At 39.0% G+C, this 25,940-nt stretch overlaps 1 protein-coding gene across 2 annotated transcripts in view; it reads right to left on the reverse strand.

Moving 5' to 3' along the window:
* The window catches only part of PHF14 (PHD finger protein 14), a 167,671-nt gene that overhangs the window by 54,652 nt on the left and 87,079 nt on the right, over positions 1-25,940 (reverse strand). For both annotated transcript variants that reach the window (XM_075211746.1, XM_075211745.1), the window contains exon 18: positions 7,637-7,754. In XM_075211746.1, coding sequence (XP_075067847.1) covers positions 7,637-7,754 — 118 coding nt within the window. The remainder of the gene's footprint in view (positions 1-7,636; positions 7,755-25,940) is intronic.

Raw genomic sequence — 25,940 nt, forward strand, 5'->3', positions numbered from 1 at the left:
ACCAAGTGGAGAAATGGAGAGGGGTTTACAATCATGTCTTTTTTTATTACATACTTATTTTTGGGTGGTGGGAGAGGGTTATCCATTAAGAGCAAAAAAAAATAATGTATGTAAAGAAGTGTGATGAGTATGTAAGAGGAAAGACGTTTAATGATCTTTCCATCATGACTTCCTAGGAAAATATTACACAGTTTAAAAGTGAATAAAAAAAAAAAAAGCTAATTTTCTACCCAAATACAATAGATGATAACAAATTTTCATGTCAATACTTAATAAAAATATTAAATATTTACTACTAATGATGTCTGAAAATATTTACATAGCCAGGAGTTCACAGAACGGATTGTGGTAGGTAACGCTCATAATGTCACTCAGTTTACAAAAACAATAACACAATTGCATAAAAGGACCCTAAACACATCCAAATGGGTGATGAACCCAGTTATGATGTAATTATAATAAAAAGAAAAGTGTGAGAGCCAATAATGGGAGGAACTTTATATATATGATTAAAAGTGAATAATAAAAGCTGGGGAAATCATTTAAAGGGCTGAGTTTTACAAATAGGTTACTGGAAAACATATACACCAACAAATACATTAAAAAAAGAAGAAAAAGAGAATGAGAATGTTCAGTTGAAAATGAATGTTGTTACTCCAAAAAGATTTCACAATAATTATTTCTCTGTCCAGATTTTGTGAAGAGGCAATAGGACAATATCTAGATATATGTGTATTTAAATAAAATAAATAGTCTCTAATTTTTCAACTCTATTTAAGGTGTGTCTAGACACAGTCTATGGAGCCATCTTTTTGGCCTAACCAAAATTCCTGAAAATGTAGCTTATTGTTTCATGATGATCCATTAAAACTACGGAGGCACAAACTCGTCATTACGATGGTTACTAGTGAACTGATAAGCTGCATCCACATGAATGAGCTCATCCACCCCAAGATGGCTGCTTTGACTGTGTATTGGGAAATGAGTACTCACTAATGTTAACATTTTTAGTAAAAACATAAATACTTTTATAAAACAAACCACCGTTTTTTGGACTCTGAAAAGGCTGAATGCTTCGGGTATATTGAAACGCTGGTTGACGGACAAAGGAAGGTGGAATGTGAACGATTTTGAGCCACATAATATATCGCCAGTAAAAAATACAGATAGTATAAATGAACTAATATTTTAGTATGTATTTGAAGATGGTTTCTCCAGGATTCATTGGAGCTTTGGGAAAGCAGTTTTGACAAATATTAATAGAAAAACATCCTAAGCAATCACACTTCTATATTTCCCAGCTGACCTAAATAACATGTACAAGAAAATATACAACAAATTGCTGAAATGTGTTTTTGAACTTGTCTTTAAATGATCTACTCATCCGTCATAGCTCTTGTTTTCCTACTTATTTTAACAGTTAGGGCTCGTTCACACATCAATAGTTCAATGCACTGTGAATTCGCAGCTGTTTGACAACACTGATGGTTTGCAAAGTGCAAATAAAGCAGCAATCACGTCTACTGTTCACACTGTTGCATGAGATCAGGCAAAGGAATGCTTCTAGGTTAACACAGCGGTTTTGGGATACGTTCTCAGCACCAGGAAGTTATGATCCTGATGGGCTTTTTCAGTGCGCTGCGCAAAGCAACACTGCACTCAAATCATGATGTGTGAACGAGCGCGCTTCTGAGATTTTCTCCCAATAAACAAGAAAGTATAACACACAGTTGATTGAATAACCCCCTACCATACCTTGTGGCTGCAGACTGAGGTGGGACTACAGCCCTCTGACAGACTTTCTTCAGAGAATATTCATTGCGGACCCTCCAGCAGAATAAGTGGTTAAAAGAAAAGGAGGGAAAGACATTTGAAATGAAAATCTAAGAAGATTCTAGACAAGAAAGTTAGAGAAAAAGAGGAGAAGAGGTAAACGACGGTAGACAGGAACGGAGAGGCTCGGGAGAAGACACAGCATTCTAGCTTCCCAGGAGCCCAAATATTTGGCAAGTACAATTTAACTACTAACTTTTGAAGTGTTTTTCAGGTGTGTATGGAAAGCTGGAAGCCTCACCTCTGAAGAGAACAGGGTTTACAACAATTTATCATCCCAAAAACAAATCACGTTAGTTATAAACCAATACACCAACCTTATCCCGGAACAGCTCGTGGACAATGGAACACTAGTATATATTAACTTACGCGGAAGTCACTGAGCGCACAATAAGATATGGTATTTTATTTCTAAGATTGACTAACTTGAGTGGTCTTCACAAAAAAACAAAATAAGTATCTATAGAAAAGGATCAAGTGGCTGGAACTGTTCCCCTTCTGTGTGAATACAGCTCAACATTCAATCAGACAATCTGTTGGGGTCCTTATTTGGGGGGCCATTTCTACACAGGTCTTAAAAGATCTGCATAGCTATCTCCTAAATTCAAAAGTCTGTCTCATTTCTTTAGTCACTGAATTTAACCAATGAAGAGACAGCCCTGTTTGCAGTAATAGATGCTATAGTTTGCATTTCCCCTTTTCCCACTATAGGTCAACTACACTTTTAGAAAAATAGTCAATCAGAGCAAAAACTATATCATTTTCGGTGATCTTTTTATATAAAGTACCTTCACCACCCACTCTAAGAGAGGACTCATCCCTACAACTCCGACAGACGAGGCTGAGATGTCAGTATAAGAGGCAGCACGGTGGGTTAGTGGTTAGCACTTCTGCCTCTCAGCACTGGGGTCATGAGTTTGATTCCCGACCTTGGCCTTATCTGTGTGGAGTTTGTATGTCCTCCCTGTGTTTGCGTGGGTTTCCTCCCACACTCCAAAAACATACTAGTAGGTCAATCGGCTGCTAGCAAATTGACCCTGACCCTGTCTGTCTGTGTGTGTATGTTAGGAAATTTAGACTGTAAGCTCCAATGGGGTAGGGACTGATGTGAGTGAGTTCTCTGTACAGCGCTGCGGTATTAGTGGCGCTATATAAATAACTGATGGATGATGAGAGAGATGCGTTACATCTAGAGATACATCACACAGTGATATTTAAAGGCTAACTCCACCCAAAGCCTAAAAAAGTTAGTTTGTAAAATAAAATACAAAGGTTTACTAACAGGAGCTTGGTAGAGCCAGGAATACTGCAGATACCCCAATATATCTAATAGTAAAAGCAAAGGGGTCCTCTCTCTTGCTGGGCGGGCATTCTTTAAGTTATCAAATTCACTACCTGATGAACATTCCATTCATGTGCATGAGGCCATCCATAGCAGGGAGGGACGATGATCTGCTCGGATTGTTACATCGACGGTCTGCCAAATCAACATAGCCCTGCTAAGGTAAGCTTGGTATTTTATTTCAGGTCATCTAACTCCATTCAAAACTATATTTTTCGTTTTGGGTGGAATTCAGCAATAAAGTAATTGTTTTCATTTTCTAAATCTAGTTCCATTGTAAGTAATAAATGATTTGTGCCTATTCATTCTTTAAATCAATAAATCTGAAAGTTGTATAAGGAAGTCAATACCTTCTAAAAGCATTCTTTAAAAAACATTTTTTTGCAGAACACATATTTTAGAAATTGTTTTGAAAGAGTTTGTGTTTTCTTTATTATACATAATATAAGTTACTATAATGGGGTACCAGGAATTTCTATATTCCTTTGTTGCATTTGCCATTCAAACCTTACAAAATGGAATGGTCCGCATTAGGTGGCAATCCACCGTTCTCATGCATTTATTTTTTCCCATTACATTTTAAAGAGTTCCAATCTGTTATCTACAAATAAATGATTTTGGATAGATTCTGAATGACAATAAAGCACCTTTTAACTAATGGTGAATCTCTTCTATTTTAAGCACCTGACAGGAATTCAATACCAATTTTTTATTCACTCAAAGGGTGACTAAGATATTTAAGTGGTAGTGAGGAGAGATTAGACAGTTCTAAACAAGGCCAGACACCTCGTTTACCACATCTACCTGCCCAAGTTCATTGCCAGGGTCAATTACGTTGGATGTGACCATTAATGAAAGCTGGGAATTTTTAATTTGAGTCAGTGTCCGTCTGTTCCCCTAGAACAGTACCCCAAAAAGAACATTCTGCGATGCTTAAATATAAAACAATAAAACCGTGTAAGGTGTTTCAACTGTTATATGTGAAATTAATAGATAAGTAATATATACTGACTAACATGAGCCATTCAATATCAGCCTTTGTTGACTCAGGGCGGCCATGATGAACGCTCTACTGCTCTGATTGACTATTTCAAAAGAAAAATAAGAAACAAACAGATAAATATAAGAAAAAGAAATACTCTGCTGTAGCATATGTTACTGAGAACAGGGTAATTCATTAATCAAAGGCACTGACTTGGGACAAGAAATGGACACAGCAATATGGCGGCATCCACAAAGCAATTTATAAATATATTGCCTGAGAAAAAACAGGGCTGTTATAAAAAGGAAAGTAATACTGTAAATCACCCCCTCTACAACAAACATATAAAAAAGGTATTATCCATCAACTTTTCAGACAATGGGACTACACAAAATACTTGTGCTATACTGTACATTAATTACAAAATGTACGACTGAATCGCCTATTTTACTCATCATTGCATTGTAATCCTAATTTGTTTCCTGTTACTGCAAATATATCAAGTCATACTACTAAACAAAGACTTGATTAAAGGAGTTGGGTATACTTTGTTGGGTATACTTTGTTGTGTATACAAATATAAAAATTCACCTCACAGCAACAGAGACATAAGTTTTTCTTATAGAGGGGCTGCAAGCAACATTCACAGATATGTCAAAATATTGAGGAAATGTTCAGGACAATAGATATTTGAGGCATTATGTGTATCGTGAATGAAGACTTTTATTTGTAACGTAGAAAAAAGGCTTAATATAGAGCTGATGGAGTGTACCTTTCACCTACACAAAATGGAGGCGGACATTTTGTTGACCGAACCAATATTCATAGCAGCCTATAAAGTCACTAGGGACCAGTGACATCACAAATACCTCACCTGACGCCACAGTGTGTAGGCGATGGGTACACTTTGAAGGACCCTGCAACGGGGTAAAATAAGACCTAAAGAGCACAATGATTTTGCACTATTTGAGATACATAGGACACATACATCATTATACTCTTAATTTCTGAAGGGAAATGTTAACAAATATATTTGTGAACATTAAATGTACACCATACCTATACTTATTGGAGTAAAATTGTATTTTAAATAAAATAGCCAATTGCATTTCGTCATAACGCCCCATCACACATACTGCCATCCGATACTAACCAAAACAAGTGATGAGGATTGAGCCTGGCATCAGAAATAATCCATCAACAATCCAGGATCATAAAGAGCACTATTTCATTTTACACTTTCCACGTTTACATAAAACAGCATTATAAGACTATTGAGTGGCACATACAAATTACTCTTACTACGGCAATAGTTACATGCAGGATTAGCATAAAAACATGCTGTTAATACCAGGTTAATATTACACTGGGATATTATTCGCTCTTGACATTACAAATGTCCTCACAAAATATACTATATGCTACTTAAATTACAATTTCCCTCTTGAAATATGTAAACTGTGATCTATGTGCTACTTATTGAAGGTAGAACTTTATAAAAAAAAATAAAAAAAAAATTGTCAAATAGCTGGATATTTTTTTCAATTATCCAAACACACCAACAATATCTGGTACAGATGTGTGTCATAGCGGCTGATGTAGGAGCTTAGTACTTAACCCCTTAAAAGTGTTCCCCTGTAAATGTTCATTTTCCCAGAGTAACATCATTTACACAAGAGACTACACATACTAATAGCTACAGTCTATTGCGGAATGCTTGGTCCTGATCCGAATCATGGCTGTAAGACCCCCATTCTCTCCTGACACCTATGATTAACAATGAGATAATCCACACCTTACTGTAAACTATATGGATATTTTAAGTCCCCGAGTAGTTATATGAACATATACAAACATGAGGCTTCTAGGCTGAGTAACTTAAAACAAGTCACTGAAATTTTAGCTGATTTCTAATATCCATAACCAGGGCTTTTTTTTGTCAGAACGGCGTTCTGGCACCTGTTTTCCATGGGTTGTCAAAGTTTAATTAACTTTTTAACATTCTATTTTTTCTTTCTCTGCGGTGCTGTTACAGTACAGCACCGCATCTTAGTGTGTGTCCTGCTTCCGACGTCACAACGCTGCCAGTGAGAGGAGCCGCGATCAAGCAGAGAAGTGAGAAAAGAAGCATAGAAGGTAAGTACAGACTGCAGAAAGTGGGGGAGGAGGTGCAGAAAGAGAGATCTACAGAAAAACGAGGGGGCACAGAAAGAGAGGGCTACAGAAAACCGATGGGGCGCAGAAAGAGAGAGCTACAGAAAAACAAGGGGGCAGAAAGAGAGGGCTACAGAAAAATGAGGGGGGCAGAAAGAAAGGTCTACAGAAAAACAAGGGGGGCAGTAAGAGAGGGCTACGGAAAAACTAGGGGGGCGCAGAAAGAGAGGGCTACAAAAAAACAAGGGGGCAGAAAGAGAGGGCTACAGAAAAACGAGGGGGCAGAAAGAGAGGGCTACAGAAAAACGAGGGGGCGCAGAAAGACTGCTACAGAAAAATGAGGGGGCGCAGAAAGAGGTGAGTTCCAGCTCCTTTTTTCTTACAAAAAAAGCACTGTCCATAACAATTTACAGTAAGGTACATCATTTCTAATGAACACTGAAGTATGACATAAAAACTAAATATTTATACGAGGTGACATCCGCACTCATTGCTTATACAGCATATCTTCCTACTCTCCCGCAATGTCCAAAAGACTCCCAAAATTTTGGGTAGTTCCCCCTAACTCCCAGAAAAGCAGGCCATCCCCCTGCACTCTACCAACTTTCCAGTGAAGTGGGCGGGAATGGGGGCTCGATGACGGGTTTCGCTGCACAATGCTTCATTTGTGTACTCTACGGTTGACAAGTATGTTATACAGATGTTATTTACTGGAGTCTATACATATATTAACATCACTTGTATTTTATAGCATGCTGTACTATGAGAGCAGCATTATAGTATATCTTATATTGCAATGTGTTGTCATAGCACACTGTAGTCCTTCATAACTGGAATGAGAGGACAGGGAAAGGATGTAAGTGTCAGAACTTTCGGTAACACTGCAGTGATTTAGGAATTGCTTCTCTCCTATACTCAAATCTGCTACCCTGGAAAGAGGATTGTGACTGGGAAAATGTAACCCCTTTAAGTTAAGCAGTACTTCTACTGATTTCAAACAATCCCACAGTCAAAGATGAATAAAAAAATACCCCCAACTAAGTCATAAGTCCCAAACTGCAGCGGTATTACCCAAGGAGGTGGTAACAGCCATCAGAACGTTAACTTAAGTCATTATCATAGTGTGTTTGGATAACATCAAAAATATCAAATCTGACTTCACTCATAAAACTATATTTCTTTTTGAAATAATACTTATTTCGTTAGAAATGGCTACATTCACAAAGCTACATATTTATAGGAAGTAAACCTAATAACCACTTTGAATCGTTAACAGAGACTATGAGATGTTCCCAGAATACTGTAACGATCTTGGTTAAACTTACTTTGGAAGATGACGAGTCACATTCCTGGCAAATCCATCCATACCCTGTCTGTTTAGGAGACTTTTTCAAAGGAGGGTCCAGACAGCCAAAATGGTAGCAGAGGGTGCATTCATCACACCTACAGGGGAAACAGACATTCATCAGAAAGGCTCAATGACACTTCTCTGAACAGATACAAGTCTGTGTCAGCAAGGTCAGCATGGCCCGTCCACCTCCTCCAGTTCCTACCCCACTTCTGATATCACGGAAGAAAGTTAGGATAGTTAGACAATGTTCTTCAGTAAGAAACGTCTGCAGAGGCCAAAATGTCCCACTTTTGCTTTCTTCAGGGCATTAAACATGGTAAAAACCGCTCTGGACATATTATTTATTTATAAGGCGCCATAGATTCCATGGAGCCGGATACAGAAGCAAGTAACACATAGATGTAAGTAGCACAGATGAGTGTGAGTAATGCTATGGGGTGTACAGGACGTACGAGGGACAGGAGACAGGCGTGGGACAATAGGTAGAGAGGACATTCCTAGCAATACAAGTGCATCAGTAGGCCGAACTGTAGGGAGCAAGTATTCTGAGTTACAGACTAAATAGCAGCACTGTCCTCAGAAAATTGGGACACGCATGTTCCTAAAAATAACTGCCATTGTTTACTGGTCTATAATGGAAGTGTGATACTTCAGGCAGAGGATAACCATGTCCAAAGAACTTGCAATCAACATGAATAATAGGGGATAAACACAAACATTTATACAGCAAATTCCCAATTGAAAACTATCCCTAATTTTGCAATTTTGTTCTACTTTTTATGTCTGCAAATGTACCCGTTTGCCAAAACTTGTGCAATTCATATTATTTTGCATTTACACAAAATAATTACTCAATTCTCATCTATGTATTTTGATTCTCATGCTTCATAACTTAATAATGATTGTAGAGAAGTATTTCACGTACAACAAAATTACATTATGACCAATTTTGACAAACTTGTCATGAGGATTACAGACAGTTCTGTCTGTTAAATTTACCCGACTAGCAGCAAAGTGCCTCTGGAAATGAAACTTGAATATTTTATATATTCATCTCTTACTATTTGCATAAGACAAATAAAAAAAGGAAATAAAAAAACAGGGTTAGAGCCTTTAAATGTCCACAACCCAAAATACAAATAAAGTTGGCGGATATAGACCGGCTATACACGCTTTGCAAATGTGTTGAGATGATGACAGATGTCAATCTAAGCGTTGGACAATTGGATCTCGGTGCTCGGGTAGAGAGACAAGATCAACCTATTTGAAGCTGGCTTCAAAGAGCATCTAACAACATTTATAACTACATATGTAAAAGTTTCAGCAATATCTTAGAAGGGGAAGAGGTTTGAGATCAAGCTGTGATCTTGAGTGGAGAATTTTTCTGCGTACGTGGGCAACACGGTGGCTTAGTGGTTAGCACTTCTGCTTTGCAGCACTGGGGTCATGAGTTCAATTCCCGACCATGGCCTTATCTGTGTGGAGTTTGTATGTTCTCCCCGTGTTTGTGTGGGTTTCCTCCGGGTGCTCCGGTTTCCTCCCACACTCCAAAAACATACTGGTAGGTTAATTGGCTGCTATCAAATTGACCCTAGTCTGTGTGCATGTGTGTGTGTGCGTGCTAGGGAATTTAGACTGTAAGCCCCAATGGGGCAGGGACTGATGTGAGTGAGTTCTCTGTACAGCGCTGCGGAATTTGTGGCACTATATAAATAAATGGTGATGATGATGATGATATGTACTTCCTGTAACACCAATAAAGAACATTGCAGTCTGCACTTAAAAGCTGCCCACACACAGTAAGATTAAAATCTGATGAATTTGATCAAAACCGACCAATCATTGCACAGTATGTGACCCCATCCTAGACAAAGTCAGACTGGACTGGATCCAGCAGAGTGGATAATCAAAATAAGTTTTTGCTATTTGATGACATTAGACCATGAGATCAGATGTGTATAATTTAATCAACCCATGTGCGTGTTTCAATTGTGAATCCATGTAACCTGTGGCCAACACAAAGCTGTGTTTCAAGCATTATAGTTGGAGGTGAAATGGAACATCCAAAACTAATACAATGTTGGTGCCACCAGCAATGTTTTTGTCTTGTTGCTATATTAAAACGGATATGAAGCATAATGTATCATGCTGGTTTAATAATGGCATGGGACATATCAGCAAATAAGCATTAATTTAACCAAAACAGGAAATAAAAGGGAAGATCACAGAAGCAAAAGACTAGAACAATATCTGCCGCTGGAAAAGGACAAGACAAGTGTTATATATTCTACAATGAGTTCTAGAAAGGTCAGTCTGCAGGAAATATATGTTGCCATTCTTTCTCTCATTACGCTGTGGAATCTTTATGCTGTACACATCACCTCTCTGCGCCTATTAATAAGCCTGGAATGATGTGCTTGGCCTACTGTAATCCGTGCAGCTCTCTAGAAATATATTCTGTTGAGATTCTTACTGACTGCTCTGTCTCTGAAAGTAATTAACTGTTCGGCACACTCCACAACAGATACATCGAGGTGCAAACATTAGATTGCATCGCCTCAGGGACATGTTTCAAACATTAAACAATAATCATTCAGTCTGTCAGCAGCCAGGCAGAGTTCCATGTATAGACAGCTTAAGTAGTGCGTTTTATTTACTATACCTGGCGCTGTGGAGAGTCTAGAAAACACTTATAACTGGCAGACAAAGTGGCTCATGCCTCAATGTGCCTCCCAACATTACAACTGTGGTGCTCGCACCACCACAAAGTGGTAACGTGTCCTTGCAAAAGGGTCATGATCAAGGCGCCCCCTACAGCCATATAAAAGTCGCCCATTCGCTGCAGCTATGATTGGAGCGCAAAACTTTATGATCATAAATTAATTAGAAGGCGCTACAGAATCTATAACAATGCACAATCAATCAACAAAACATAATTAAGAACAATAAGGGGCATGAGAACCAGTAAAAAGCAATACAAAAAGAAACTAGAGCAAGCTACTATATAAGAAGATACAACTAGAACAAAGGAAACACAATGATAGCTAGAAAGTAGGAGGTAGAGAGAGCCAAGAGCGTGAGAGTTAACATTCTAGAGAGGCAGGGAATAAGGGTGGAGCGAAGCAAGTGGAGAGGTAGGGAGAGCGAGAGAGGGGGGGGGGGGTGTTTATCATAAGACAGGGTAACAAACAGGGACAAACAGGGATAGAGGGAACAGGTAAAAGGGACAGGTGGAACTTGAGGAGGAAATTGAGAAGGTGAGATTTGAGGGAGCCAAGACAGGTGGGCGGTATACCTCAATGTCGTCAACAGGCAACCAGATACATTAAAGGGGTCAAATTGACGGCCCTCTAACCTTCAAAAGGGCCGCGCATTACCCTTAATCTCAAAAGAAACCTAAACAATAAATGTACTAAATAAAAAGACATAAATCTGTAATAACAAATCAGCAAACATTTTATCCAAGTTATAAGAAACAAATCTGACAATACATCAGAGGGTGGCATGCAGCCTTACAGCAGTCTGATGCCCATCACTACACTATTTCCTAATGAAATGATCCAGATCCAGAGGAAGGAGAGCGGGGCAATCACCCCCTCCAAGTAGCACTTCACATACTTTTGAATAGCGGCAGAGAGGGCCAATCAAAGTGAAGGAGTGGGCGCGGGGCCAACCAATCAGAGTGAAGGGGGGGGCATGACTATGCTAAAGCCCCCACCCCCCAAAAAAAATAAATGAGTCCAGATTACAGAAGAGCTGCCTCCAGTAAGTGAATGGTGCAGCCACTAAAATGCTTCATACTCTTCTATTTTATGGATGATTAAATCTGAGAAGGTGAAAACAATACAAAGTAACAATGTACATGCAAACCAGGATAAATATGAATCCTGCTTGATACATGATAGGAAATAACAGATAACTTTAATTATGACTTTGTTAAACAACTACATTATTGAGCATGGATGTTTATTTTTCAAGCCACACAAATGACATTTTATCTTCCTTACTACGCTGGTTTGTTAAATTTGGTCAGCAACTAATAAAAGAAATAAGGTAAAGATGAAAGGAACTCTCAGAAGTCACAGCTGGTACAATCAGAGCCAAAGAATAGGGAATAACTAAGTAAGAGATACATTGTTACAGTGGGAGATTAATGTATTTCATCATCATCATTTATTTATATAGTGCCAACATATTCCGTAGCGCTTTACAATTGGGGACAGACATAATAATCTAATAAACGAACTGGGTAAAACAGACAAAGAGGTGAGAAGGCCGCTGCTCACAAGCTTACAGTCTATGGGACAATGGGAGATTGACACATGAGGTTAAGACTACATTTTGCATTTCGGTCCAGCCAGACTGCAAAGGTAAAAGTGACTTATAGGCTAAATGATCCTGTCACACAACAATGTTGGTCAGGGGGTAGTTGTCTTGTGTGAAATTGTGTAACAGGCGGTAATAGGCTAAGGTAGTGAGGTTAAGAGGGTGGTTGAGGAATATTATAAGCTTGTCTGAAGAGGTAGGTTTTCAGAGAACGCTTGAAAGTTTGTAGACCAGAGGAGAGTCATATTGTGCGAGGGAGAGCATTCCATAGAGTGGGTGCAGCCCGAAAAAAGTCCTGTAACCGGGAATGGGAGGATGTGATGAAAGTGGATGAGAGACGCAGATCTTGTGTAGAACGGAGTTGCCGAGTTGGGAGATATTTGAGACAAGAGAGGAGATGTATGTTGGTGCAGCTTTGTTGATGGCCTTGTAGGTTAGTAAAAGTATTTTATATTGGATTCGGTAGAAAACAGGCAACCAAGGTAGAGACATACAGAGTGATTCAATAGAGGAATAATGATTTGCAAGGAAAATCAGTCTTGCCGCAGCGTGCAAAATAGATTGTAGGGGTTTGAGTCTGTTTTTGGGAAGTCCAGTAAGGAGGGAATTGCAATAGTCAATGCGGGAGATGATAAGTGCATGAATTAAAGTTTTTGCAGTGTCTTGCGTGAGATATGTGTGAATTCTGGAAATGTTCTTTAGGTTTATGTAGCATGCTTTAGATATAGAGTCAATGTGGGGAACAAAGGATAGGTGCGAGTCAAGGATTACACCTAGGCAGTGAGCTTGTGGGGTGGTATTTATCGTCATGTTATCAACAGAGATAGAAATGTCAGGTATGCTCTTGTTGGTGGGTGGGAATATTATTAACTCTGTTAAGTTAGAAAGATTAAGTTTGAGTTGGCGAGAGGACATCCAAGATGATATGGCAGAAAGACAGTCAGTTACACGGGACAACACAGATGGAGAAAGATCAGGAGAGGATAGATAGATTTGTGTATCATCCGCATAGAGATGATACTGAAAGCCAAAGGGACTTATTAGATTTCCAAGAGAAGCGGTATAGATAGAGAACAGCAGAGGACCTAGCACTGAGCCTTGTGGTACTCCAACTGATAGAGGAAGCGGAGCAGAGGAGTATTTCCTCCAAAAGCTTCATACATGTAATTCACAGAATTAATAAAGGCCGATCATCAGCATCTGCAATTTATATAGCTCCAATAATTTCGCAGCGCTGTACAGAGAACTCATTCACATCAGTCCCTGTTCCATTGAAGCTTACAGTCTAAATTACATAACATAATTTCTTAAAGTGCAGTCTTATGAGTATTGCTGCAGCCCTACAAAATGGCTTCCTCCACTGTGTAGGTTAAATTGTTATAAAATGCTTGTAATATGCTCAAAATATGACATGATGCATTGTTCATCCTAATTTCTCTTTATATTCTTCATTCAGATTATTCCACCCCTTTCAGATTATTCCACTCTTTTTGAATTTTTTAAAAACTTTTAATAGGCCCATACAGAAAACAAAGTCTGATAGACTTCTCTTGCACACTAAGGAGGGAATTCAATTGACCGCGTTACTCGTGAGAGTAATGCGGCCTGCGCACTATTACCGTTAGTATAGCATTTTTATCACCAATTTCTGCTTGCGTCTCTCAGAGCTGCGAGCAAATATCAGCGTTGAAATTACCGTACTAACAGTAATAATGTACACTAATAACGTACTAACGTAACGTAATAGTATTAGTGTAACGTAATAGTGTGCGGGACGTGTTACTCTCATGAGTAATGTGGTCAATTGAATTCCCCCGTAAGATTATTAGATCTGGAGCTAACTTAACTTACTTGTCTATTAGATCCAGGTTACACTTGCTCTAATAGTTTTAATAGCACAGTAATCTCATTGAGGTCTCACCGCACAGGGATTTCCTTTATGACATCATCATTACGTTAATAATTTACCCAGCATCCCCCCAAAATCTGCAGATGTCACAAAATTTCTCAAGAGCACAGTGAGAATACTTCTGTCAGTATGCGAACAGTCTCATTAAAACACTTAAATATTTATATTTAACTAAAAGTTGTCAGAGACGTAAAAAAGGTGAACTGAGAAAAATATATATGGCCTGGCATTAAAATCTATGACGTATTTTAATTATCATGGTCACCTATAGAGTGTACCCGACATGAATAAACACGCACTAATGACTTTTTGGGGTGAGGGTGCCTCTTTCTCAATTTATTTGTATGTCTCGTGTTGTTTTTGTATGTCTCGTGTTGTTTTTGTCATTTATGGTGTAAGCTGCTGAGTACATCTTCTGGGGCCATAGAAATAAACCTATGCATAGATAACTACTATATAATATATATTTTCATTTTAACACTATGAATCAAATAATGTGGACAGTAAAGGGGAAATAAATGTAATGTCTCTGTACTGTCAAACAGGAATGTGCTTTGCTTGGCGACAAATGTTTTTTTCTGTACACAATTAGTTAGAACTTGAATACACTTGATCCTGATTGTACTAAGTAAATGAGATAAACAAGATAATGACTAAGACAAGGGGGAGGGAAATCTTATTTTATTTACCGAGCTCAGTAAATCCATCCAATTTCATTAGAGAGCTGGAAATCTTATCAGCCAGCCTGCAGAAGGCTCCAGTACACACAGGGGGCCGAACAATCCAATATGTGTGGACAAAACAGCTGTAAAGCCAAGTACACAATATAACGTGATATGTGTAATATTACTATAGGCATAGGTTGATAATTTCAAATGAAAAACCCATATATAATACAGGAGTGGTATGAATAAACATATACAAAGCTTTGTGAAAGATACACTAATCTGTCAACCTCTGACATCACTAGTCAATTTGCATTACGGTGGTCATGTGAGACCATACCTCACCCTTCACAATATATAATATTTATACAGCGAGTTAAAGCATTATGTACTTTTCTCTTTTTTATTATTTACTCCTTTGATCCTCAGGTAGATATTATACTGCTCAAAGACACAGCCCCTTGTAGTATCCTGTCAACTTACAAGACACAGCATCCACCATGCACCTGGCCCGACTACATTCCAACTCCTTGCAGTATCCTGCTACAGAGAGCCAGTCACATTACAAGACACAGCATCCACCATGCACTCAGCCCCACCCCTTGCAGTATCCTGTCACCAATAGTCAGTCACCTTACAAGACACAGTATCCACCATGCACCCGACCCCCCACACCCCAACCCCTTGCAGTATCCTGTCACCAATAGTCAGTCACCTTACAAGACACAGTATCCACCATGCACCCGGCCCAGCCACACCCCAACCCCTTGCAGTATCCTGTCACCAATAGTCAGTCACCTTACAACAGACAGCATCCACCATGCACCCGACCCCCCACATCCCAACCCCTTGCAGTATCCTGTCACCAATAGTCAGTCACCTTACAACAGACAGCATCCACCATGCACCCGGCCCCGCCACACCCCAACCCCTTGCAGTATCCTGTCACCAATAGTCAGTCACCTTACAACAGACAGCATCCACCATGCACCCGACCCCCCACATCCCAACCCCTTGCAGTATCCTGTCACCAATAGTCAGTCACCTTACAAGACACAGTATCCACCATGCACCCGACCCCCCACACCCCAACCCCTTGCAGTATCCTGTCACCGAGAGCCTGACACCTTACAAAACTCATATCATATCACCCTTTGTATAACACCATCCTTACTATTAAACCAATTTTGTATATGGTAAAATATGAAGGCGTTAAATTACTTATACAGATATTTCAAAAAAATAGTGACAAAGAATAAGTTTCATGTCTATTATTCTGTCCTGAAATCTGTCTTAATGTTCTAAAACTATTCCAAGTACAAGTGCTTATGTCTGCTAATAATAGTTCATATTACTCTCTCCCCCCTGTACGTATCCTGCATATACAAAGCTCCTGGAAGGTCTCCTTAATTAGTAAATGGCAGTGAAAGAGAAAAGACAAAGGATGGGAGATCAATGAAGCAAGAGGAGATGATGCTCATGACACCGAACCAAATGAGACTAACACTACGTAACCTCTGCTAGCAATCCAAGCTCTAATTAGCCTAATCATTTCTGCCCTTAAAACATGTCATACACATACAAATATGAACACATATGGAAGAGGCTACTGGTGATGACATTAACATCTGGACTGCACAGCCAGGCTAGGAACTAAAAGGAAAGTATCAAGAAAAAATATATATTAGAAAAAGGACTATATTATGCCGATTACAATATGTAGTTATAGGTAAAAAATGCTGAATTATCTGCAAATTCCCAGCTCATGCAGGATGCAGACTGGCAGCCAATTGCATAATGTTATTTGGTTAAATCTGTCGTGACTTTTTCTACAAATTTCTTCTTCAAGAGTCAATAGAGACAGTCGACTATCCCTACTCCTGAAGAAGCTTCACTACAGAAGCCACTCTACAATTTGGTTACAGAGTGATAATAATGTACTGACTGGCAAGCCAGATTCACCATTAGACACATAGAGCCTGATTCAAATTGTAACGCAACTTGCGCCAATGTTACGGTTTTAAACCCCCCAAAAAAAAGAGCACAGAACTGGAGCGGAGTTCCGACCATATTCAAACCCGAGTGGATCTCAACTCTCTGCATAAACAGTACTTGCCGTATGTTAACGGACAGAACAGAGTGCAGTATACACACAAGCATATGTGCAATATCACATCAGATCGCATACAAAATTTTTTATAAAGTAAATGAACTCTAAACAGTATATTCATCATTAATAAAAATATGGTTGCTTAATTTTTTTGGTTTACATTTAATACATAAAACAATATTCTTAATGTATACTGTATATATACCTTACTTACATACACATGTCCTGTGCTAGTTACTGGGATGAATACATGTAGTCTTCCAAACAGAGACTATGCCGTGCCAGTCATCACTATTAGCTGGCACTTACCCATGGCTTGTAGCTGGTGCACATGATCCATCTGAAAACAAGTGTACTTAAGCGAAACCCAGGACTTGAACCTTCCACATCTGTGTTGGCACGCCCTTATTCTACGCTGCCTACATCCGTCCGCCCTCTCTCACCCTGTTCCACCCTTCAAGTTGTAGCGGGTCTTAAGTGTGATTTGCGTTCGGATATGAATTGCATGCAATTGCGTTCATTGGCGTAAGGTCTGATTCTGAGCATGTGCAGAGCTATTTCACGCAAGACACATCACACGAACATGAATCAGGCTTAGAACGCACATGACTATAAGAATCTGAAGACGTGGCCATATATGGTCTGAACCTGCTGCCCAACCAGAGAGCCGACCAATAGGGTTTTCATTGATTTTGGCCACACATGTAGCCAACCCAAGCAAGATCTAGCCGTTCAGCACTGGGGCCGCGCACAAACATCATTGTCGACTTCACTACAACCTGTAAATACGGCTATAAGATAACCAGACACTGGGTGATAGTGGTCATCTACCAACTGTACTTCGTACCATGCACAACAATAAGCCCATCCATTCCGAAAGGGACATTATTTGACAGGTGACTAACTGACCTGACATGATTGTTAACTATATGTAAAAAAGGAATTATGCCATGCCCAGAGAGACATTTATGTGCGTATGCGCTGGCATTTGTCGGCACAGATGCATTACAGATAATACAGAGGGAACCACTGCTGCAGCGTTAACCTGCCTGCTAAACCCAATGTTCTATCGCAGAGGAGGGGAATTTCTATGACATCGCTGGATCGGTGGTGCATGGTAAATTGCACTGGTAGAATATTATGTATCGCTATGGCATGCAGAATGTTACTTACTGCCGACCACTGGCCACCAAATATAAACAGCCCCTTTACATAAAAAAAGGGTTAATGTTCCTTTAAATGTACAAGTCTGCACTTTGATTATACAGTAATATCCTAATTAAATATGCATTATTCCTGTAATGTGTAAAAGACAATTGCAAAAACTGTCTGTGACTGGAGATTAATATTTTTATATCTGCAGTTAAGGGGTCGACTTATAAAATAAAGTTGAACCTTCCTCTGTTTAGTTGATAGAGGTTCTGTAATATGCAGAATTGTACAATAGTGTCTAGATGCATCTTAACATGTCGTCTAATGTAGATTGCGCCAAGATATTGTGCAGATTGTCAGCAATTAATAATATGTTTTCGTGTTCATAAAGCAGGCTGAGTTTATTGCGCTTGATTAAATGTGATTTTGAATAACATCTTTAATATAACACCGCTATTAAAACAGCTGCAGGAAGTCACAGTGCAGGAGTGATATAAAAAAGTGGTTTCTATTTCTGTACAAGGATAACAAAGAAACACACACCGACTCCCATAGGCTTGTGTCACTTTCCAGTGGATTCAAGAACAGAAAGTCATCAATTGCCAGACAAGCCGGGGAAAGAGACATTAGTTATTAGGACAAGTCTGACAAGGCATTTATCCGCTATTTTCTAACAATACACATATCAAACATTCTTGATGAGTGCTGAAAAATGAACAGGAAAATGAAGAGCTTTGTCATTCTAAACAGCAAACTAATCAATTACATTCATACTAACGGGGAAAGGGGGGATAACGAGAGAAAACAACGGTTTATTTTGATCTACCTGCAAATAGGAGGAAAGCAGGCATTTGTTTTGATGCTAGTTACCATAGCTGCCATATATACAGTTGGTCGGGCTCCAGTGTGTCCCTGTATTTCTTAAGATTTCGTCACTGAACAGCTTTCTATGAAAATGTTCTATTTTCATGCAATTCAGTTTTCTGATAGGCCTGTGCTTGGAAATTTAGAAAAAAATAGTTTTATTTGTAAAACAAAAAGTAAAAAGTATTGGAATTGTTTATCTCTATTTATCTTAGAACGGTGGCTCAGTGGTTAGCACTTCTGCCTTACAGCACTTGGGTCATGAGTTTAATTCCCAACCATGGCCTTATGTGTGTGGAGTTTGTATGTTCACCCCTTGTTTGCGTGGGTTTCCTCCGGGTGCTCTGGTTTCCTCCCACACTCCAAAAACATACTGATAGGTTAATTGGCTGCTATCATATTGACCATAGTCTGTCTGTCTGTGTGTGTGTGTGTGTGTGTGTGTGTGTGTGTGTGTTAGGGAATTTAGATTGTAAGCCCCAATGGGACTGATGTGAGTGAGTTCTCTGTACAGCGCTGCAGAATTAGTGGCGCTATATAAATAAATGGTGATGAAGATGATGATGATCTTTGTTATTAAGCCCAAATAAATGATGATGTTGATGATGATCCAAGGTAAGATTGTTTTTTTTATCTTTAGCAACTCCTTCAACTTTACCCAAAACTACTTTTTTGTTTTGTGTGGTATTATCCTTTAATGTAATATATTATTCTATTTTTTTGGGTGTAACACTTTCTACAAACACAGAACTATGTAATACTATGTAAATACTTGTGATTTTGGTGAAGCACAGTAAAAAGAGCACTTAATGATTGTTCAGTACGCTCACACAGAGACATATAATTGATCTCAAGTACAAGATTGGATTTGTATTAGATTATATCATGTTAAATTCAGTGTGCCACATACGTATAGATAAATATAAAATCTCAACTATTATGCTTTTGCCTTCCCATTCCCCTCTATTGTAAAAATGTACATGGCAAGTCTGAGGGCACAAAACACAGGATTTATGGCCTGAACGCAAGCATCTTGTTTTTGCTTTTTATACTTATTTCCTGATTTTATTTTTTGAAACTTATTTGGCTTGTCATTGCTGTCCTTTTCTTAGCTTTATTAATTCAGAGACAAGTGACAAAAAACTCTGTATTGTCCTTCCAGGCCATCCATGCCTTAACTTCTAAACTTTCCAGAAAATGTAGCACTTTTTGTGGGCTGATCTTGAACAGGTTCAGCATTGTAATGCTCTGCATGTCTCTAAACTGACAAAGACAAAAAAAAACATTATCAAATTAATTAGCCTAGCCTAAAAAAAAAAAATACCTCTCAATAGGTCAATCCAATCTTTCCTTTTAATCATCAATAATAATGGTCTTTTAAGTTACTGAGATAAGAGAGGCGCTTTATCACTAGAACAGGGACATAATTAAGCCAAGAGTAGCGGTGTGATAAAATCAATAAGACAAAACGCACTCATAAATTGATTTGCACCACTAGCATGTAAGGAAAGCTTCGTAGTGCAACAAACAAGGGCCCTGTCTGCCTTCCGATGTCTTTATTCCACGCGTAAGCTACACAGATTGTGCTGTACATTGCGATATATTTTACTTAACTAAATACTGTGATATTCACCAAACTATTTAAAAGGAAATTACTTTTCAAAAACCCTTAACACCTCTTTAAAATGTACTTAAAACAATGATTTAATGCTACAAAACAAGGGAAGTCGATTTAAAAACTGAATGTATTTTGCAGAAATGTTTCTGCAGAACACAGTGTCAGAGAGATTTCATCACAATGGATTGCTTGGTGAAGCTAAACCATTATTGTACCATTTTATGTGACAAACTGGGGAACACTGTTTTCACAGATGTTTAAATTGATTTCACCGTTAGGACCCTGTATTTTCTCATAAATGCTGTTGTGAAATCAAATACGGTTCTCTGGGCAGTAGTGTTTATCTGAAAATGTAAAAGAAATAGAATATTTGGCTGAGAGTGATATACGAGTAGGGATCGGCAAGGCTCCGTCCACAATTTCTTACATGAGGGTAACATTTTTTGTTTGCGGCAATGCTACTTTATAACAGGAAGCAAGCAAGTATGTTATTTAAAGACACCTTTTTACTGTATTTACAGCTTTTTAGCTCACCTCATCCTAGCCACAGGGGGGGAAGTCAATTCCCCATGAATTTACTTGGCATTAAAACTATTACCGTTATTATGGTAGTTTTAACCTGGCTTTCTGCTCGCAGCTCAGGGAGCTGCAAGCAAAAAGCCGGTGGTGAAACTACCGTAATAACGGCATACTTGTCAAGTCTCTCTGAATGTCAGGGAGACTCCCTGAAATAGGGGTGTTCTCCCTCACTCCCTGAAGAGTCTGACATTCTCCCTGATGCTGAGCCAGTACAAGACGTGGTTGGCTTCACCATCTGTGGCATGATGACACAGTTCAGAAATTGTGTCCTATGTCCATGTATTGATGCCTATGGAGGTGGCCATTTTCATGGAGACCAAGATTTAATCAAAGACTGACAGATAAGACAACATGACTTCAGTAATGGAGACAGAAATGTAAAAGACACTTCAGTCTCTAGAGATTCATTAGCTGCTTTTCTTTAACGCATAGTTGCCACATTCCGGGAGACTCCCGCATTTCTGGGATACCTCTCTGGCTCCTGGAAGAGCAGGGCAACCTCCTGGTTCTTGCCTGGTGACAATTTGTTTAGGGGGCGGGGCCAAAATGGCACGATTTGTCAAGCTCCGCCCCCGCACGCCCACCTCCCCGCGGTTCTCCCTGAAGCCAGCGAGGAAAAGTTGGCAAGTATGAATAACGGTAATAATGCGCAGTCCGCATTACCCGTAACACGGCCAATTAATTCCCCCCTTCATGGCTGCTCTGTGAAAAGAAAATATTTAAAAAAAGGTAAAGAAAGTCTACTTAGAGGTTTATCAGTGATGGACAATAGGTGGCCCTCCGAGCCTTCACCTGCGGGCCCCCAGCTCCTTCCTGTTTTATTGTCAGATGTGTTTGTTATGTCTTGTGACATTTGTTTACAATGGCTGCTTATATCTTATTACAGATATGTCTCTTTATTTGATTAAATGTATTGTTTTAACTTATTACTGAGATTAAAGGTAATGTGCGGCTCCTTTGAAGGTTTGAGGGCCACATCCTGTGGCCCCTGAAGTTTGGCCATCACTGATGTAACATTGCACTCTTCCTAAGTTCAGGTGAACAGAAGAAAACCTTTGTCAGCCTCAACAAACTTACACTCAACGATCGCTTATCTCTAGTCAACTGCAAAATCGAACTTAAAAATACAAAAAGTATTTGTGTGCATATATGTATTGTATGTGTGTACATACATATAGTGTCTATAAAAAGTTACATTTTATATATATTTAAATACATTTTCTTACATCAAGGAATCAAACTGGATTTGGGAATTCTCGCCATAGATCAATGCCAAATACTTTACAATGTCAAATAAAAGACAACTCTACAGCATTTCCTTAATTAATTACAAACAGCAATACAGACAATATTTATTAAAGTATTCATCCCTTTTGATAAACCAGATTTAAAGAAACCCTGGCAAAATCAGTTGCCTTTTGATGCCATTAATTGAATGGACTTCACCTGTTTTTGAGATGGGTAGTGCAATTGTACAGAAAAAAAAAAAGCTTCATCGTGAAGGTCAAATGAATAAATAAAATCAGAGACAAGTTTGTTAAAATGTACTATCAACTGGGAGTTAGATTGTGGAGGGAACAGGGTTCCCCCAACAGCACAGTGTAGAAACATTATCTACAATCTGGTAAGTTTCACTGTTAGAGCTGACGTATATTGTCGTCTAAATATATCATGTTCTGCATAATCAACCTTTAAGATTTTCAATTAAAAAACAAAGCAAAAACCCAAGTACCTCTGGTCCTCTAGTGTTGCAATTGAACAAAATGGTCTCTTTCAAATGGGAGTACCACTTGCAAATATATTTTACTGACAATTTCTACACTAGTAAGAACAAATTACCTAGATCAACACAGCAGTTCACTGCTCACAATTAGAACTTTGCAAAGCAGTAATTTCTTTAATTATCCATTCTGTGAATGCATTTAAAAGCCCCGAGAAAAACAGATTTCCTTGGCTAATCATAGCATTTGTTTTTCTTTGAAGCAATGACATGTGAAGAAGGTGATACTACCCCAGGGGAAAGTATAGCAACCATCTAAAAAGAAAATGAAAGCAGAATATAACTCTGTTTGCAGGAATCAAAATTCTACAAAAAGGTATTCAAATTTTAGAATCAGTGTTTACAGGAAATTGGAGAAAAAAAAAAAAGCTTACTGTATCCCTCGACCCCAAAATAATAATAAAAGATAAGGGCAAAGTAATTTTTTTCTAACAAACCCCCTTCTCACTAATAGAGCTGTGGGGTTCTGGAACCCCCAGTGTGTGACAATAGCTCAATGTTTACCAGCTGCTACAATCCCATGATGCTTCAGTGCTCACAGTTTGAATGTAAACGACCTCAGATGGAGATTGACAAGGAGCCGATGTGCTGATGATAAAGTCGGACAGGTGGGGGTTAACCCACAATTATACAGTTCAGGCAGAGGGGGAAGGAGGCCGTAGGGACATTAAAAAGAAATCATCGACTATTCTAATAAAATAAGTCATTTTTTAAAAGTGCAATATTATACTGTTCCTGCCTACTTTACATAAGAGTTTCCTAATTTTATGGACAAGTTATTCAACATGAAGCGTTATCTGTCTCTGGGCTTCACTATATGGGTTGTTTATAGTAATCTGTAATTTCAATGGAGTATTCATATGACCTTAGCAAAGTAAATGAGTTAGGTTACATGGTAAATATTCCAGATATGGGCAGGGTATAGATACAGGATCACCAACAGAAATATTGAGGCCTCCTACAATCTTATAAACCAGGACACTGGCTAGCAGTTTGCATATAAAGCAGACATCCAAACTGGTGACTAGCATATAAAACAGATCATCCAATCTGGTGGCTAATATATAAAACAGACCATCTAATTTGGTGGCTAGTACATAATACAGACCATCTAATTTGGTGGCTAGTACATAATACAGACCATCTAATTTGGTGGCTAGGATATAAAACAGACCATCCAATCTGGTGGCTAGAATATAAAACAGATCATCCAATCTGGTGACTAGTATAAAAAAGACAATACAAACTGGTGGCTAGTATATAATACAGTCCATCCAATCTGGTGATTAGTATATAAAACAGACTATTCAATCTGGTGGCTAGTACATAAAACAGACCATCCAATCTGGTGGCTAGTATACAAAAGACAATACAAACTGGTGGCTAGTATATAATACAGACCATCCAAACTGGTGGCTAGTATATAAAACAGACTATCCAATCTGGTGGCTAGAATATAAAACAGACCATCCAAACTGGTGGCTAGTATATAAAACAGACTATCCAATTGGGTAGATAGTATATAAAACAGACCATCCAATCTGGCGTTTGGAATATATAGGCTTTTAAAGAAACAGAGGAGCCCTGTACTAAACTGCCAACTTTTACGAGGTGGTAGTGCAGCTTTTATACAAGATACATTGTTACTATTTGCCTTTTTACTTTTCTCTGGTTGCCCTTGTATATTATAGCATAACTTTGCTCACATAGCTTCTTTCTGTGTAGCGCCCCTTATGTTGGGTGCAAGGAAAGCAAAACAAACACACAACTCTGCATTAATGATATAAAAGCTTTGGTTAAAAAAAACAAAAAAAGCTAAAAAGTTAAACTAATGTATTTAATAAAAGCTCCACTATGGATGCAGCATGTAGGCTAATGTATTTAATAAAAGCTCCACTATGGATGCAGCATGTAGGCTCTTAACATGACCCTTTCACCCACTACAAAACGCTCTGCTACCTGAACTTCCCACTTAATTTACTACTGCAGTTACTTGTGCTGAATTCATTAACTAAGTCACAACAGGTAACTACAAAAGTAAATTAAGTTGGAAGCAGAACATTTAGCACTAGGCAGAAGGGCTCATACAGGATCTGTTGAAGTAAACTGAAGGTGGACAGTCCTGTTAACCAAGAGAGCTGGTGTGTCATCTGACATTACTCAAAGTTCTACAAAAGAAAACATTTATTTAGTAACGTAACAAACAAATATCCATAAAAAGGTTTTATGTAATAAAAAAACTGGTAGAGAACCTCTAATATTGAAAATGTTTTTGTGTGAATGACAGATGGACTTAAATATTATATTTTTTTTGCTCTGTTTTATTGCTGGTCACTTAAAATCTGCTATCACTTTCATAGGTCCACAGAACAATGGAAATTATGCTTAAAAAGCAAGCAAATCCACTATTCAACATAAAAATATATCAAAGGCTGAGCTAACAATGAAATCACTGCAGTGGTTACAGTTAACTAAATATGTTATGCTCTCTGCCATTCCTCTGCCACAGGTCGTCCTGTTAGGGGGGAGGTGCTTCTCTAGGCAGAGTGTGAGTAACAGACAGGCAGACTTGCTTTACGTAGAGGCTCATTGTAAACCTCCCCATACTCAGGGGATGGGCCAGTGAAGTCACAGCAACTCAAATGACTGCAGTTTATGCTTGGTTACCAGGACCAGACCCCATACTGAAGAAGTTGAAACTGTCTGTAATGATGTGAGGGAGGTAATGCTTTATTTTATTTTTTACCGCTTCTCTGCCTTTTGGCTAAGATCAAGTGTAGTTTCTGTCCTAGAAGGGGTAAATCCGAATGCCCTTGAAGGGACAGGTCTCCTTGGTCTGATGCCAGAAGGCCGGTGGTGACTTGGCGGCTTGAGGTGTCTGTGCCTCTGGGGGACAGGGCCCAGAGGTGACCTGAAAATATACGGGTGGTGGTGGTCCATTATCACGTGCACAGAGTAAGGCATAGAGGACAATACCCTGCACCACATTTCACTTCTTGGTCCCGGCCTTTTGACTGGGCCAGAATAATTTTTACACCCTCCGGCCATTCAGCTGGGGCTTATGGGCACTTTTTTATTTTTTGAAAAGGGGGACTGCCCGAGCCTTGCGGCGGAAGCAGTCCTGAAGACCCTTACCCTCTAAAGGGCCTTTTGGCTCCGGGGGTCGGGGATCTAGAGGGACACCCCCTAGTTTTGGCGAAGTGGTGTCCGAAGATCTCTGTCCTCCTAAAAGGTCTTTTGGCTTCGAGGGATAGGGAGCAACGGGGCCCTTTCCT

The sequence above is a fragment of the Mixophyes fleayi genome, chromosome 5 (assembly GCF_038048845.1).
Source record: "Mixophyes fleayi isolate aMixFle1 chromosome 5, aMixFle1.hap1, whole genome shotgun sequence".
NCBI lineage: Eukaryota > Metazoa > Chordata > Amphibia > Anura > Limnodynastidae > Mixophyes > Mixophyes fleayi.